We start from the raw sequence: 15,649 nt of genomic DNA, 5'->3' as shown, positions 1-15,649 counted from the left end.
GGCAGCAAGTCCAGATAATGTACATGCTGGAAATGTTTTCCAAGTGTTTTACTTAAGGTCTTATTTAAACAGCAACAGCAAGACAAATTAGAACTAAATACAACATATTGTAGAGGAAACAAAGAAGAAAATGATACAACAAAGTATACAGAATATCCACGTTAAGTCCCAAAATACTACTATCACCCATCTACTGTAGCATTTCTCTAAACAGAAACCATTTCTTATGCTTGCAACATAAGTTAGTACAATAACTCAAACAAGGTCAAAAGTTGAGCAGAAGAGAGGACAAACAATCCTATGTTCTATGTACATGTGTCCATGCTACATAAAACTATTTCCCAATGTCAGTGCAGATTCAATTCTATAGCATTACTATAAGCATTGGATATAAGAAGGCCCTATCCTTAGGATTTCAGGCCATTATATCTTTAAGCTTCATCTTTTTTATTATTTTCCCAGAACTTGAGTAGATGGAGGGATTGTTGGCACAAGAGCTTTTTTCGGGAATCAGGGAGAGGTTTGTCAAAGGCCTGAGCTGATTGACAATGCTTTAGCATCATTCTTCCATCAATAAAACTAATAAAATCAAGGGGGGGGGGTTGGCTAGGAGGAAAATTCTCTCCCCCAACACTCATAGCTGATCCACAACACTTACTAAGGATTCTAGCAAGCTGCAATGATAAGTAGATGGGCAGAGTGATCCAAAAAGAGCAGGGGAGGGGGAATCCATATGGAATGTATTTCTCCATTGCTTTATGTCCCATTGAAAAAGGTAATGTGTCCTTCAAGTCCAGGTTGACACTTGGTGTCTACATGAGCAAATCCATGCAGTTTTCTTGGCAACCATGTAAAATTGATTTGATGTCACCTGTCCTAGGGGATTTCTTCAACTATCCTGTTTACCTACCCTTGTGGTCTTACATCAAAATTCTACTCAGTCCCAAACCTCCTAAATGTCTGAGCCCAGTAAGGTCAGTCAAGTACTGTCATGTTGAGACTTGTCTTCAGAAAGGGTTTCCAAAGCATACATAGAGTCCAGTGCCCCTAATGCAAGGAGGACCTAATGTTGTCACCTGCATGTAAAACCTGCATCCCTTAAATATTTACAGGATGTTCAAAAACTAGAAGCAAAATTAGTTTGGAACAAAATTAGTAACAGCATATCAAATAGGTCAGAGGGTTTTCAACACATTTTTCAAAATCATAGGATGAATTCATTATTCAGGGCTGAAAACTGCTGAATTCTGACTTCTCTTTCCTCTGTAAACAGGTTATGCTTTTGAAAGGAATGGAAGTGGAAGACAATCAGACATTGGTTACTGATTTTGTCTTGGTTGGGTTTACAACAGACCCATTTCTACGCATAATCTTCTTTGTGCTGTTCTTGCTCTCCTACACGCTAACACTGACTGGGAACCTGGGTCTCATGTCATTGATCTACCTAGACTCCCGCTTGCACACACCCATGTACTTCTTTGTGGGCAGCCTGTCCTTTCTGGATGTCTGGTACTCCTCAGTCTACACTCCTCGGATCTTGTCTGACTGTGTGTCCAAGAACAACCACATGTCCCTTGCTGGTTGCATAGCCCAGTTCTTCTTCTCTGCCGGCCTAGCCTACAGTGAATGCTTCCTACTGGCTTTCATGGCCTATGATCGCTTTGTGGCCATCTGCAACCCACTCCTTTACACCACTGCCATGCCCAAGAAGCTCTGTGTCCAGCTAGTGGCAGGATCCTATGCAGCTGGCTTTGCCAATGCCATTGCACACACTGGTAACATCTTCCGCTTAAACTTCTGTGGGAACAATGTCATCAACCATTATTTTTGTGATGCACCACCACTTGTGAAGATGGCCTGTGATGACACACAAGTGTATGAACTCATTCAGAATGCTATCATTGGCTGCAATGTGCTGGGAACTACAGCTGTCATTGTGAGTTCCTACATTGGTATTGTGGCAGCCATAGTCCGTATCCGTTCATCAGCAGGGAGACGCAAAGCCTTCTTCACTTGCTCAGCCCACCTGATCTCAGTCACCCTCTTCTATGGCTCCATTCTTATTATGTACTCCAGGTCCAACTCTCAACACACTCCCAATTGGGACAAGGCAAATGCGTTGTTCTATACAGTAGTCAACCCTCTGGTCAATCCTTTGATTTACAGCTTACGCAACAAAGATGTAAAGGCAGCCTTCAAGAAAGTCTGGGAGAGATTCCTAGCGCACAAATGAATGGCACTGATATACCCTTTGTTCAAATTACATTGCAGATGCAGAAATTAACCTCTAGTCTCTAGTGTCCGCCTTCCCTCCCTCCCTCCCTTCCTTCCTAGGGTAGAGAAGGAGAGAAACTGGAAGTCAGAATGAAATCACTGCTCAATCAGAGACAAGAAAGTTTGGGCTTGGGAAAGACAGATACTTAGGGGTTAAAGGATTACCTACTCCCTTCCCATCCCAAAATTTGGAAATTAATGTAGTGCCCATCTCAGAGCTATGTTGACATGTGTTTGTCCACTTCCTGAACCAGAAGAAAAGCATGCTAGCAAAAACTGCACTGCCACAACACCTTTCCTGCACCAGCAATCTGGCCGGCTAGTGGTGCTGGCAGGAAAGACAATCACTAATTGCTCCCTTTAATGGGTGGTTGGCTGAGGTTGGGTAACTGTAGGTAGGAACCTGGGATAGAAGATTTAGCCACCTTTCAAGTTGCCAAAGTCACAGGTTAGAGCCATAGTGGTGCTCAGCAGTACTTTCCTTGTCCCTGATCGGATGCTGTCCCATAAAGAGCCCTGCATGATTGAAGCAGGAAGCACATGTTTGGGAGAAAACAAATCAAAGGGTGTGTTTGACAGCATAAAATGGACTTATTGTTGCAGTTTAAGATTGTGCATGCAAAGATTGTGCTTGCAAAGCTGGTGCAGTGTTATGTCTTCTGAAGGCTGCCTCCTAACTGCTGGAGTTTCCGAGCGCTTCTCCCAGCTCTTCTGCCTCTTCATCACCAGCAGTCTCCTCCCAGGCACCAGCTGATTCCTTGGAGGCCTAGTTTGCGTCACAGTCCTCAGTTTTCAGGAAAGGAAGGGAAGAGAAAATCAAGTGGTTTTAAGACTCCTCTTTTTTCTTCAGCAGAGAGAATTCTTACACTGTGGGTTCATGCAGCATTTTGCATCAGATGACAGTGAAAAAGCAGAACAGCCGTCCTGAGCTGGTCCCTCCCAGAAATGTTGGACTAGTAAAACAGTGAAACAAGGTTCCTGCTCTGTCTAATCATTTAAATTAGGTTTTATTTTTGAACCTTGAGTATCCCTCTGACTGTAATGGCGAACCCGCGACTGAGAGAGAGAGACACTGCAAAGGTCGTAAATGCTAGCATTGTTCACAAAATTACTTTTTCATCACTGTCATAACTGCGAATAGTCTCTATCCAAGGCAGATGCTAATTGAAGACTATCTGTAATCTATCCAGTCCAGGAGACTTGAATTCATTCAGAGCAACTAGGTATTCTCTCACCAATTCCCTAATTATTCTGTTCTGCATTTCTCTTCTGCTCCTTATGATGCAGCTTTTGACAAGTTGGACTGCTTTTTCCTTTTGCAAGAAGACAGATGCAAGTTAAGAAATGAGCAATTCATCCTTCTCCCTGTATCACCATCTTGCCATCTTTTCCAACCAGCCAGTGGTTCATCTCTAAAATCCTCTGTTCCTTCCTTAGGTATGACCATCAGTTGGAAATATGGATGAAAATGTCTGGTAGTGTCATTTGTTCTGACATGAAACAGAAAAAAGGGATAATGTTCAGTAGGTTTGATCAGTTGGGTCAGCCTCTCTGCAACCTCTTGGACCTTCACAGCTGGGAGGCAACAAAGTTGCTGGGAGTATGGAGGCATATACATTTAATAAATTATCATCATCATATCATCATCATACTCCCTTTGATATCATGTCTGGTCTGAAGACTGCCGACTCTATTCCTCTAAGCCATGAGTCCCCCATCACCACCATGTGTCTTTTCTTCTTTGGGGGAATCACTGGATTCTTTGTCTCCACGGCAGTCTGGCTTTCTTTCTTTCCTGTTACTGGAACCCTGGGTGAAATTCCTCCTCTAGGAGTCTGCGAGTCTTCCTCCTGATGGACTGTACTGCTCCACTGACAAGGACTGCCTCTTGGTCCTCCGGGTTGTGTGCTGCCAGTGTTCCTCCTCTGAGGCTCCTGTTTTCTCTGCCATATTGTCTTCCTTTCTAGGTTTTTTTTCTTGCCTTGTCCAGAAACTCTTCATCTTCCCTGAAGTCTCAGCATAGTCAGATGGGTCTCCAGCCCCTCCACTTTCTCTTCCACTAATGCAATGAGTTGGCACTTGGTGCAGGTATAGTAGGAGTCCTTCTCAGGCAGGAACACAAACATGGCACGTACCTTGCAGGTCACCATGGTGCTTGCCTCCTTGTCCATGTCTAAGTGACTCTCGAAGTTTATGCAGATCCAAACAGATCCTTCCTTTTTACACTCCCTTGCCTAGAATCTCCTGGAAAGACAAAACTTAAAAAAGTGTCCTATATGCTGAAGGAGGGATGAAGGGGAAATGAATGGACTGGTACCTTGAGCTGATGAGAGGAAGTTCCATCCTCTGCTGCTTGAGGTGACCTTCTGTCACTTCCCGGAATGCTCCAGGCCTGTGCAAATTCTCCCAACGAGTCATTTCTCTAGCTGTATCCTGCCCTGCGGACTAAATGCCCCCCCAACTTTCTTTCCAGTTCTGGGTGTTAAGATCTTTGTACCTGTTCCTGTGGCTAAGAGTGCTGGGAGAAAAAGTGAGCTTTGAGCACAGAGGTTCCTGCTCCACCTGGGGTCTTGTTGTCTTAGAGAAGCTGGGCAAACTGCAGCAGAGATTGTCAGCCCAACCTACAATCTGGGAATGATATTGCATGGAGATTGTATGTTATTGTTTGTTTGTTTGTTTGAGTATATGGCTGTGGGCTCTGGAAAATTAAAAACAACAGTTACAAACAACAATGCATGATACCTGAGGTAAACCATACATCCCAATCATAAAATCACGTCAACAGCACAGTTCGCCTAGCCTCCTGGCCCAAACAGCAGGCGAAACAGTCAGGGCTTCAGAGCCTTAGAAAAGGCTAACAGGGTCGGGGCTGTTCAGATTTCTTAGGGAGGATGCTGTTTAACATGACTTCTGCTTCAGCTCTGACCCAAACACCAAGGAATCAAATACTCTAGAAAACAGTGAAGGGTTGCTGTATATCACACAGAATCTGAACTGCACCTTTAATATCACATACTGTCCACTGAAAGGCTTTATTTCATCCAGAGGAGAAATTGTTTGATAACTTCTTTTGGCAAAAGATCCCCTTCTGTGAATTCAGGAAAGAAACAGGGATTGACATCCTGCAGCTTCCTGACAACACAACCCTTGTCTTCTGGAAGTATCACTGGACTCTTCCCTCTGTCCCTCAGAAGGGCTGGCACAATCCATTTTTTAAGTTCAGACGTACCTGAAATGCTTCCATCTGTGATGCAGTCAACATCTGAAACTAAACCCACATCATGTTTCCATCAAAAACTAAGAATATCCTTAAAGTTGACATGAAGGACACTTTTAGCTCATAGATTAAAAAACTGGAATGTTTGATCATGGAACATCTATGGTTGCAAATCTTAAAAAAACATCAAGTTTGCTTCAGTGGATTCAAGGTTAAAATTGATTCATTAAAAGATTTTATTTTGAGTTTACTGGACAGCACAAAGAATGCATTTGAAGGGATGGGCATCAGATTTTCCTTGTTGGTGATGTACCAAATTTGAGGGATCATTGAATAATATTTGTACGATCTAAATATGTACGATCTTAGAATATGTAAATCTAAGTAGATTTATGGGGAAATCTTTTAATCTAAAATGTTAATATTGTATTAAATTATATCCCAAAGCTTCCAAATAGAATTATTTTTGAAATATTATGGTTATATCAGACTTGGGGTGTTACTGAGAGAATTATTTTGAGTAACTCCAACAGTGGTATTATTCCTAAAATTAATATCTATAGGTAATTAATAATCTCTTTTGGTTCCCCCCCCCTTTTTTCTGTTTAGATTGTTATTGTTTTCTTTTGTTGATTTCTTTATGTTTTCTTTTCATTTTACTTTCTTGTCTTATATTTTTGTAAAACTGGTTAAAATCTGACCATTATCAAATCTACGTTCCACAGCTTTTTCCAGAAAAGGTCCTGAGACAAGTGATGATCGTAACTGAAATTCTAAGTGCCCTCAAGGTGGAAAATGATGGTTTACCTGGAGAACTCACATAGCCTCAGGGACGGGTGTTTTTTTTCCCCTTTCTTTTCTTAGATGAAACTCTCTTTGGAGGAGTTAAGAAAAAACTTTTGGCACAATACTAATATTCCCACTTCAGATCATCAAGAGGAAAGATCTAATCTAAGTGCTTCCACAGGGAACTGAGATTGTCTAATTTGAAGGAGTCACGTGGTCACCTTATTCAGGAAAAAACAAGGCTCCCATATAAGCTGATTTATGGGCTTACCCAAACAGACTTAGCAAGGAAATGTACTAGGCTTCATTCAGGTAAGTTTAATGTCTTTGGCATAACTTAGGAGATGCCCCCTAAACTTATATTATTCCTGCAGCTAGGACTTGACCAGTCCTTACATGGCCCTTCTTCTCACATCTGATTGTCAAGGCTTTCAGAGGCAGGCTGACACTTGCCCATTTCTATCTTCTGTGAGAAGAAGTTCCAAGGTGTTTAGAAGTGGTTCACTTTTCTGATTTCTGCTTCCCTCTAGAAGCAGCTCCTTGCATCATGTGTATGGTGGCCAGTTCTTCCCCCAGTCAGTCCTGCCTCTGACAAGGGCCTCTCTGCTGCTCCACTGGCAGGAAATGTGGCCACTGAGTAGCACCAGGGAGGGAAGTGGACATGCTGTTTTGGGCACAGAAAAGGTCTTTCAAGAGGTATGCAGCCTACACAACAACACCAGCTACCCTTCCTCTGTTGTTGCTTGAGTTTAAGTGACGTGATTTCAGGGATAGTCTGAATGGCAGTCAGAGCAGTGCAGCCAACTTCAAGTAGCCAATTTGGACTGTCACTAAAAGGGAGCAAATCCTTCTGCTTCTTTCTTTTTCTCAACCTTGTGAAGAATTCTTCTTGGATGTTCTGCCTGGGGCACGCCTAGTTATTCTGGTGAAATCTGGGAAGGGAAGCTGTGCCTCAGTCATAAACTTTGGGGACAATAAAAGAGAACACCTAATGCAGTGTTGTCCAAACTTGGCCACTTTAAGATGAGTGGACTTCAACTCCCAGAATTCCCTAGCCTTAAAGTGGCCAAGTTTGGACAACACTGACCTAAAGAAATGTTGGAACAAATGTAGTTCTCTGACATTTCTTGCACAAAGAGTAGTGCCTGACAGTGAAACCGAGTTATAGCCTCTGTTCTGGAAAACTAGATGATTGTATGGCCAAGAGAAGCTTCAGAGATAATATAAGAAATGTTCAAGTGATCTTATTTTCTGGAGAAGGATTTCAAAGTTTATAGTGCCTCCTGAAGTATGAGGAGCTTTTCAATGCACAATAAATCTGTGTATCAGATAATCTGGAGATCAGAATACTTTAGGAATTTGTGGGAAGGGAGAGATTTAGGCAGGGCATGCCTGAGGGTGACTGAGGAGTTAAAACACATTAAGTATTTCAGATGGAAAAGGTTGAATGCTGAAGATATTACAGAACAAAATACCTAATTTCAGCTGCACAGTACAGGATCAAGCATTACTATAGTGGAGATTTTAAAGAGGATACCAGATATTGCTCCAGTTTTGTGAAATCCATTAATTCTCTCTTTCTAAACTTGGTGGCTACTAAGTGTGATAACATTCCACTTCACTCTCTGCTATTTTGAAATAATTCTGATTTTGGGGAATTGCTGTCCCATTCATTGGGTTGAGGGCAGAAAATGTTCATACACTAACTTGGCATCTTTGGTACCAGGCATTCTCTTTCAAAGCTCTTCTATACCCACATATGTGGAAATTATTCATACTAGATTCAGTATGGAGCCAATGCCTAAGAAGATGAACTTTATAAACTAACCACCTCCCCCCCCCCCCCCCCGTCCTTCCTTTAACAAAAGCCACAGCTCCTTGGAGCCCTAAAAGTGCAACAGGGATATCAGCAAAAGTGGCATTAATGTCAGCAACAAAATTAAAGGTGCAAATCCCAATTATATTGCACAAGTATCCTCCCCACCTTTTAGTGGCTCCACCATTAGTACACTATTACATACAGTAAGTAATGTTCAAGAAAGGAGTTAAAACTGACAGAGAAAAAGGACAAAAGAAAACAACCCAAGAGCTGGTTTGGATATTTGGCCACACTTTAGCCATCACCCAAAAGCAGCAGATGGAGCCATCCGGCTTCCACAATGCCTTTCCTTTTCATGCGTGGACCCAGGGCCATTCCAGGGAGTGTGTCAGCCAAGTCTGCCTCCCCCAACCAATTGCTTTCCCGTATGTTGCACTCGAATCACTTTCACCATTATGGATGAGCGTTGTGGGAATTGGCTCCAGTGTATGGGAGGTGCAAGGGGGAAACAAGGTTAAGAAAGCCTGGTTGAAGTATCTGATTCTTCAACAATACATTACAGTAAAAGCTGAGGTACGAAGAGCCCAATGTCATTAGTAATAGCGATATAGTGAGTGAATTGCAGGATGTTTGATGTCTGAAGATTGAGGGTTATGTTCAAAATACTGAGTCTAATATTAATGTTGCCAAAGCAAATTAGAGTGAGGAGAATCATGAGCCAAAAAGCAAGGCTAAGAATGGGGCTGGGAGCATCTTTACAGACTAATTCAATGCAAGTTGCTAGTTTTGTGAGGGCAAGGTCCTCGGATGAGCTGATTATGTATATATGGCAAGAGATAATCTTCTCTGAATGCAGAACATGGGATGACCTTCATCCTTTCAATTTGACACTTTCATTTGTCCATGACTGGCACATAATAGACTGGCAAGATGCTATATTTTACATTTAATGCAGAGAGCCAGGTTCACATTCAGCTGCTCAGTTCTGAAGTTCACTGACTTATATTTAATTCTGTCACTTTCTCAAAGTCTACCTCACATGGTTTTTGTAAAAATATATCAGGAAGAATCAATGTGCTGCTTTGAGATGGTTGGAAAAAATTTAGCTCCATAAATCATTTAAATAAGTAAGAGTTCCCAGTTAATACAGTAATTGGTGCAGGATTGATTATGCAGACACAGACCCTATCAAAATGTATTTCAAGGTCATATAAATCTAGAGAAAAACTGCTAGTAAAAAAATCTTTTAAGACAATATGCTTATCTGTTTAAGAGTTTACCCAATATATGCATCCGTTCCTTGCCAGTTATGGGGAAATGATCCTTCTGGTGGTCAGTTGCCACAGTGCATGGTGTTCAGTTGTTTTTGCAACATTTAAAACAATTGGGCTAGTTTAGAAGCATTTTTGGCTGTCCTCCCAGGGGCTAAAGCTAATGTTATAAGGCTGACATGTGCACTTTATTTCTCCTCTTCAACAATTAGAATTTTTTCATTCTTCCAGAATAGAATCCATTCTTGACCTGCCTTGTGAGATGCTGATACAAGTGTAGTTGAGATCAAAGGGTTATGCATCATTTTTCACTATTTGTTTTTACTGACTGGGAATACATCCATTTTTGTAAAATTCATATGTGCAAATCTGGGCCTTCAGAACTGATCAGGTATTTATCCATGCCCCTTTCCTCATTTAGTAGCAGAAGGCCATGTCAAATCCAGTGTTCCCCAAACTTATGACAGTGGCCACATCTTCTCTGGAGCTCAAACTCTAAATAATTTTATGCCTCCCCTCCTAACCATGAAGTCTACCCCTCACTTATATTCTGTTGTAGCAAGAGTGCCTCCAGGCTTTGTTGTTTCTTTTTCTAAGTGATCAAGAGACCTTCCTTTCCATCTAAATCCAAAAAATGTACTTGGATGATTTTGCTTGTTTTACTTTGGGATGCTATCTATTGGATCATTGCAGTCCCTCATTCTTTCCTTTCTTTTTTCCTTCATGCCAACAAACGGGCTTCTAAAGATATCTGGAGATTTGAATATTTGATTGAAAAGTAATTTTAAAATGAGTTTTCCTTCAGAAACTGTGTAGTTGCTAAGATACACTGCATTTCTTGTCTATACAGGTATGTGCTTTTGTTAACCCTGTTAAAAGCAGGGGGGCTCACTCTGTGCAGACACCCAGATTTACGTCCATTCCAGTAAAACCTTGGGTTTTATTTTTGAAGTAGTACACGTGTCACTACTTAATTTGTCACCAGAAAGGATAGACTGCACGACCAACTCTTGTTGATATCTGAGCAAAGCCCCAAGTGCCTACTGAAGCAACCTTGTCCCAATTTACAATGTGAAATATACTAATCTAAATGTCTTGGATCCACTAAAGGAACTCCAACACATTGTTCTTCCTTAAATCCTTCAGTTACAACTTTAGCTTGGGAAATCATCACCCAAACATTTTTATTTCCCTTTTGTGGCAGAACAGCAAATCTAGAACATACTAGAAATGTTTTCCAAGAGTTTTACTTAAGGTCTTATTTAAACAGCAACAGGAAGACAAATTAGAATAATTAAGTATAATTATTAAATTAATAATAATTAAATATGAAATATTGCAGAGGGAACAAAATACTACTATCACCCATCTACTGTAGTATTTTTCTAAATGAAAACCATTTTCTATGCTTGCAACAAAATTTATTACAATAACTCAAGCAAGGTCAAAAGTTGAGGAGAAGAGAGGACAAACAGTCCTATATTCTGCACAACGTATATGTTTGTATGCTATAGTATCAGTACAAGCATTGGATACAGAGCCCTCTTAACAAGGCCTGTACTTAGGACTTCAGGCCATTAAATCTTTAAGCACCATTTTTTTTTATTATTTTCCCAGAACTTGAATAGATGGAGGGATTGTCGGAAGAGGAGCTTTTCTGGAGAATCAAGGAGAAGTTTGTTAAAGACCTGAGCTGACTGAAAATTTACTAAGGATTCTAGCAAGCTGCAATGATAAGTAGATGGGCAGAGTAATCCAAAAAGAGCAGGGGAGGGGGAATCCATGTGGAATACATGCCTCCTTTGTCCTACATCCCATTAGAAAAGGTAATGTGTCCTTCAAGTCTGGGTTGGCACTTGGGGTCTACATCAGCAAGTCCATGCAGTTTTCTTGACAAATACATAGAAGTGGTTTGCCATTATCTGTCCTAGGAGGTTTCTCAGACTTCACAGTCCAGCCTTCTTCATGGTCTTTCATCCAGTTTCTCTTCAGCCCCAACTCTGTTAACAGTCCGGGTCCTGATAAGCCCTGTCAAGCACTCACGTATGCTGAGGCCACCTTCAGAAAGGATTAACTAAATACATGGAGTGTTCCTAAGCAACGAGGGCCTTAAGTTGTCCTTTTCTTTTGTAAAAGCTGGATCCCGTAAATATTTATGGAATATTCAAAAAGCAGAAGCAAAAGCATGGGGGGGGGGTAAAATTAGCAAATTCATACCAAATCTGTTACGGATGGGGGGGGGGGTCAACACATCATTCAAAATGTTAGCATGGATTCTGTATTCCAGAACTGAAACCTGCAAAATTCTCACTTCTCTTTCCTCTGTAAACAAGCTACACTTATGAAAATGATGGAAGTAGAAGGCAATCAGACATTGGTTACTGATTTTGTCTTGGTTGGGTTTACAACAGACCCATTTCTATGCATAGTTTTATTTGTGCTGTTCTTGGCGTCCTACACCCTAACACTGACTGGGAACCTGGGCCTCATGGCACTGATCTACCTAGACTCCCGTTTGCACACGCCCATGTACTTCTTTGTGGGCAGCCTGTCCTTTCTGGATGTCTGGTACTCCTCGGTCTATACTCCTCGGATCTTGTCTGACTGTGTCTCCAAGAACAACCACATTTCCCTAGCTGGCTGTGCAGCCCAATTCTTCTTCTCTGCTGGCTTGGCCTACAGTGAATGCTTCCTACTGGCCTTCATGGCCTATGACCGCTTTGTGGCCATCTGCAACCCACTCCTTTACACCACTGCCATGCCTAAGAAGCTCTGTGCCCAGCTGGTGGTAGGGTCTTATGTAGCAGGCTTTTCCAGTGCCATTGTACTCACTGGTAACACCTTCTGCCTACGCTTCTGTGGGAATAATGTCATCAACCACTACTTTTGTGACGTAGTGCCGCTTGTGAAGATAGCCTGTAATGACATAGGTGTCTATGAACTCATTGTGTCTTCCCTCATGGGTTGCAATTTGCTGGTAACCACAGCTATCATCCTGAGATCCTACATTGGGATTGTGGCAGCAATAGTCCGCATCCGTACGGCTGAAGGGAGACGCAAAGCCTTCTTCACTTGCTCAGCTCATCTGGTCTCAGTCACCTTCTTCTATGGTTCTATTCTCATCATGTACTCCAGACCCAACTCTCAACACACTCCAAATTGGGACAAGGCAAATGCTTTGTTCTATACAGTAGTCAACCCGCTGGTCAACCCTTTGATTTACAGCTTACGCAACAAAGATGTGAAGGCAGCCTTCAAGAAAGTCTGGGAAAGATTCCTAGGACCCAAATGAATGGCATTAATACCGTCTTTCTCCATATTGGATTACCAGAAATAAAATTAATCTCCTGCCTTTGGTGTCACTTTTCCTTCCTTCCTTCCTTCCAAAATAAAAGATGGTGGAGAGAGCCTGGAGACCAGAGAGATTATTTCAGTGATTAACCACCATCTTCAATCCTCAAAATCTCCTCACTTACTTCTTTTAATGGGCAATTGTTTCCCATCTTCCCAATCCTCTCTCTACCTAGGAGCATCTTCAAAGCTATGGGTCACAGGGCGGGAAATAGTATCAAAAGGAGGCATGATTAGAATGAAATCATTGGACAATGGCAAACAGACAGTTTGGGGATTGGGAAAGATGGACACATGTATTAAAAGTGCATTTAATTTTCTCCTAATCTCTACCCACAATTCTAAAATTACCTTAAGGCCCTTCTCAGAGCCAAGTCACATACTTGTTCCTCCACTCTCACAATTATAAAAAAAAAGTATGCCAGCCTAAATTGCACTGCCCCAGTGTCTGAGTCCTATCCTGTCTCAGCAATTTGGGTGGTCAGTCCTTTTTTCTTTTTGTAAAAATTGTATAAATAAATAATTACATAATCATAACAATCATAAAAGGCTGATTATTACCAGATTGACATTTCAGAGTTTTTGCCAGAGAATGTCCTAAGACGAGTGATGATTGCAGCTGAACTTCTAAGTGCCCTCAAGGTGGAAGTTGTTTGTTTACTTGGAGAACTCAGGTGGCCTCAGGGAATGGTGTTTTTTTTTTTCCTTACACGAAACTCCCTTTGGAGTAGTTAGGAAAAAACTTTTGTCATGATATTAATATTCCCACTTCAGATCATCAAGAGGAAAGATTTAATGTAACTGCTTCCACAGGGAACTGAGACTGCTTAATTTGAGGGAGTCATGTGGACACCTTACTCTAAAAAAACAAGACTTCCTTATAGGTCAGTCTGTTCACTTGCCCAAAGGGTGTTAGCAGGAAAATGTACTTGGCTTCATTCAGGTAAGTTTGATGTCTCTGGGCATAATTTAGATAGATATCTCCTAAGCTTTTATGATTCCTGCACCTAATTCTTCGCCAGTCCTCCCATGGCCCCTCTTCCCAGATCTGATTGTCAAGGCTGTCACAGCTGTACTCACACCCCTCCATTCCTGCCCTTCTGTGAATAGAAGTTCAAGGTGTTCAGAAGTGGTTCACTTTTCTGACTTGATTCCCCCCAGAAGCAGGTCCATGTATCATGCATGGTGCCATTCAATTTCTTCTCACTTTCTCTAAAAGAAAGCAGGAATCAGTCCTGCCGGCAACAAGGAACTTAGGATGTGAGAGACAAGACAAAGTCCATGTGGAACTCTGAGAACAAGACAGGGAAAGCTTTTCACAGCACTTCTTTGAAATGTTTAATTACCTAAATTGCTGACCTCCATGAAGTGGAAAGAGAACTGTCCACACCACTGAGGAAAGGGGATAGTAACCTGGATCTAAGCTGAAGATGGCAACCCCCTGATAAGATGAATCTCAGGAAGAAGGTGAGCTGAAAAACCTGCAGGCTGCCACGACCGCACTTGCACAAGGGGAGCAAGGGCAGATCTTTTCTGCTGCTCCACTGGCAGGAAATGGGGCACCAGGGAGGGATGTGGACATGCTCTTTAGACCCCAGAAAGGTTCTTCAAAGAGGCACGTGGCCTACACAACCACACTGCACACCTTCTCCTTGTGATGTTCCTGCTTAAGGGTTGCCTTTTTAAGGGGTAGTTTGAATGGCAGCTGCCTTCAAGCAGCCAGTTTGGGACTTTCCTTAAAAAGGAACAAATTGTTCTGCATTTTTCTTTTCCCCACCAGTGGGGAGAATGTTTGCATTTTCTTCCTGTGGTAATCCTGGTTATTCTGGTAAAATTTGGAGAGGGAAGCTCCATTTGAATCATAAACTTTGGGTACAATCAAAGAGAACAACTAAAGCAATATTGGAATAAATGTAGTTTTATAAATTTTCCTGCACAAAGAGTGGTGCCTGACAGTGAAACTGAGTTATAGCCCCAGTGCTCTGGAAAGATAGAGGATTGTATGACCAAGAGAAGCTTCAGAGAAGATACAAGAAATGTTCAGATGGTCTTATTTTCTGGAGAAGGATTTCAGAGAAATCCTTTCTGGAGAAGGAGTCCAGAAACATGAGGAGTTTTTACCTGAGATATTTTAGAGATTAGAGAGAAAGATTTGGGCATGGGTGGCTTATGCTAATTAAGGAATTTGGCTGCATTAAGCAAATAAGCTATAAAAGGTTGAACACTGAAGGTGTCACAGAACTTCAGCAAAGATAGATTCATTACTCTATGTAGATGTTAAAGAAGGCATTTGATATTACTCTGGTTTTGTGAAATCTGCTAATTCTGTCTTTCCGAACTGGGTGCCTACGACATCTTTTAAAATTCCAGCTCCCACAAGTGCCAGACAGCCCAAGTCTTCACTCTCTGCTATTTTGAAATAATTCTGATTTGGGGGAATTTCTCTCCCATTCATTGGGTTGAGGGCAGAAAATGTTCATACACTAACTTGGCATCTTTGGTACCAGGCATTCTCTTTCAAAGCTCTCCTATACCCACATAGGTGGGAATTATTCATACTAGATTCAGTATGGAGCCAATGCCTAAGAAGATGAACTTTATAAACTAACCACCTCCCCCCCCCCCCCCCCCGTCCTTCCTTTAACAAAAGCCACAGCTCCTTGGAGCCCTGAAAGTGCAGCAGGGATATCAGCAAAAGTGGCATTAATGTCAGCAACAAAATTAAAGGTGCAAATCCCAATTATATTGCACAAGTATCCTCCCCACCTTTTAGTGGCTCCACCATTAGTACACTATTACATACAGTAAGTAACGTTCAAGAAAGGAGTTAAAACTGACAGAGAAAAAGGACAAAAGAAAACAACCAAAGAGCTGGTTTGGATATTTGGCCACACTTTAGCCATCACCCAAAAGCAGCAGATGGAGCCATCC

General features: G+C 41.8%; 2 protein-coding genes across 2 annotated transcripts; both read left to right on the top strand.

The window, feature by feature from the left end:
• The first annotated feature begins 1,288 nt into the window (after window positions 1–1,288).
• On the top strand, window positions 1,289–2,233 carry LOC103062525 (olfactory receptor 9G4-like). Its single transcript, XM_007445406.2, has one exon. The coding sequence runs from the start codon at window positions 1,292–1,294 to the stop codon at window positions 2,231–2,233; it is 942 nt and encodes a 313-aa protein (XP_007445468.2). The 5' UTR covers window positions 1,289–1,291.
• Window positions 2,234–11,708: 9,475 nt separating this feature from the next.
• On the top strand, window positions 11,709–12,659 carry LOC103049610 (olfactory receptor 9G19-like). The gene has a single exon (XM_088145147.1). The coding sequence runs from the start codon at window positions 11,709–11,711 to the stop codon at window positions 12,657–12,659; it is 951 nt and encodes a 316-aa protein (XP_088001273.1).
• Window positions 12,660–15,649: the final 2,990 nt, after the last annotated feature.

Source organism: Python bivittatus, unplaced genomic scaffold (genome assembly GCF_059951505.1).
Source record: "Python bivittatus isolate LINGU-HERP-01145 unplaced genomic scaffold, Pbiv_v1 ctg000480_np1212, whole genome shotgun sequence".
In the NCBI taxonomy this organism is placed as follows: Eukaryota; Metazoa; Chordata; class Lepidosauria; order Squamata; family Pythonidae; genus Python; species Python bivittatus.
This window is presented reverse-complemented; position numbering and strand designations above follow the sequence as displayed.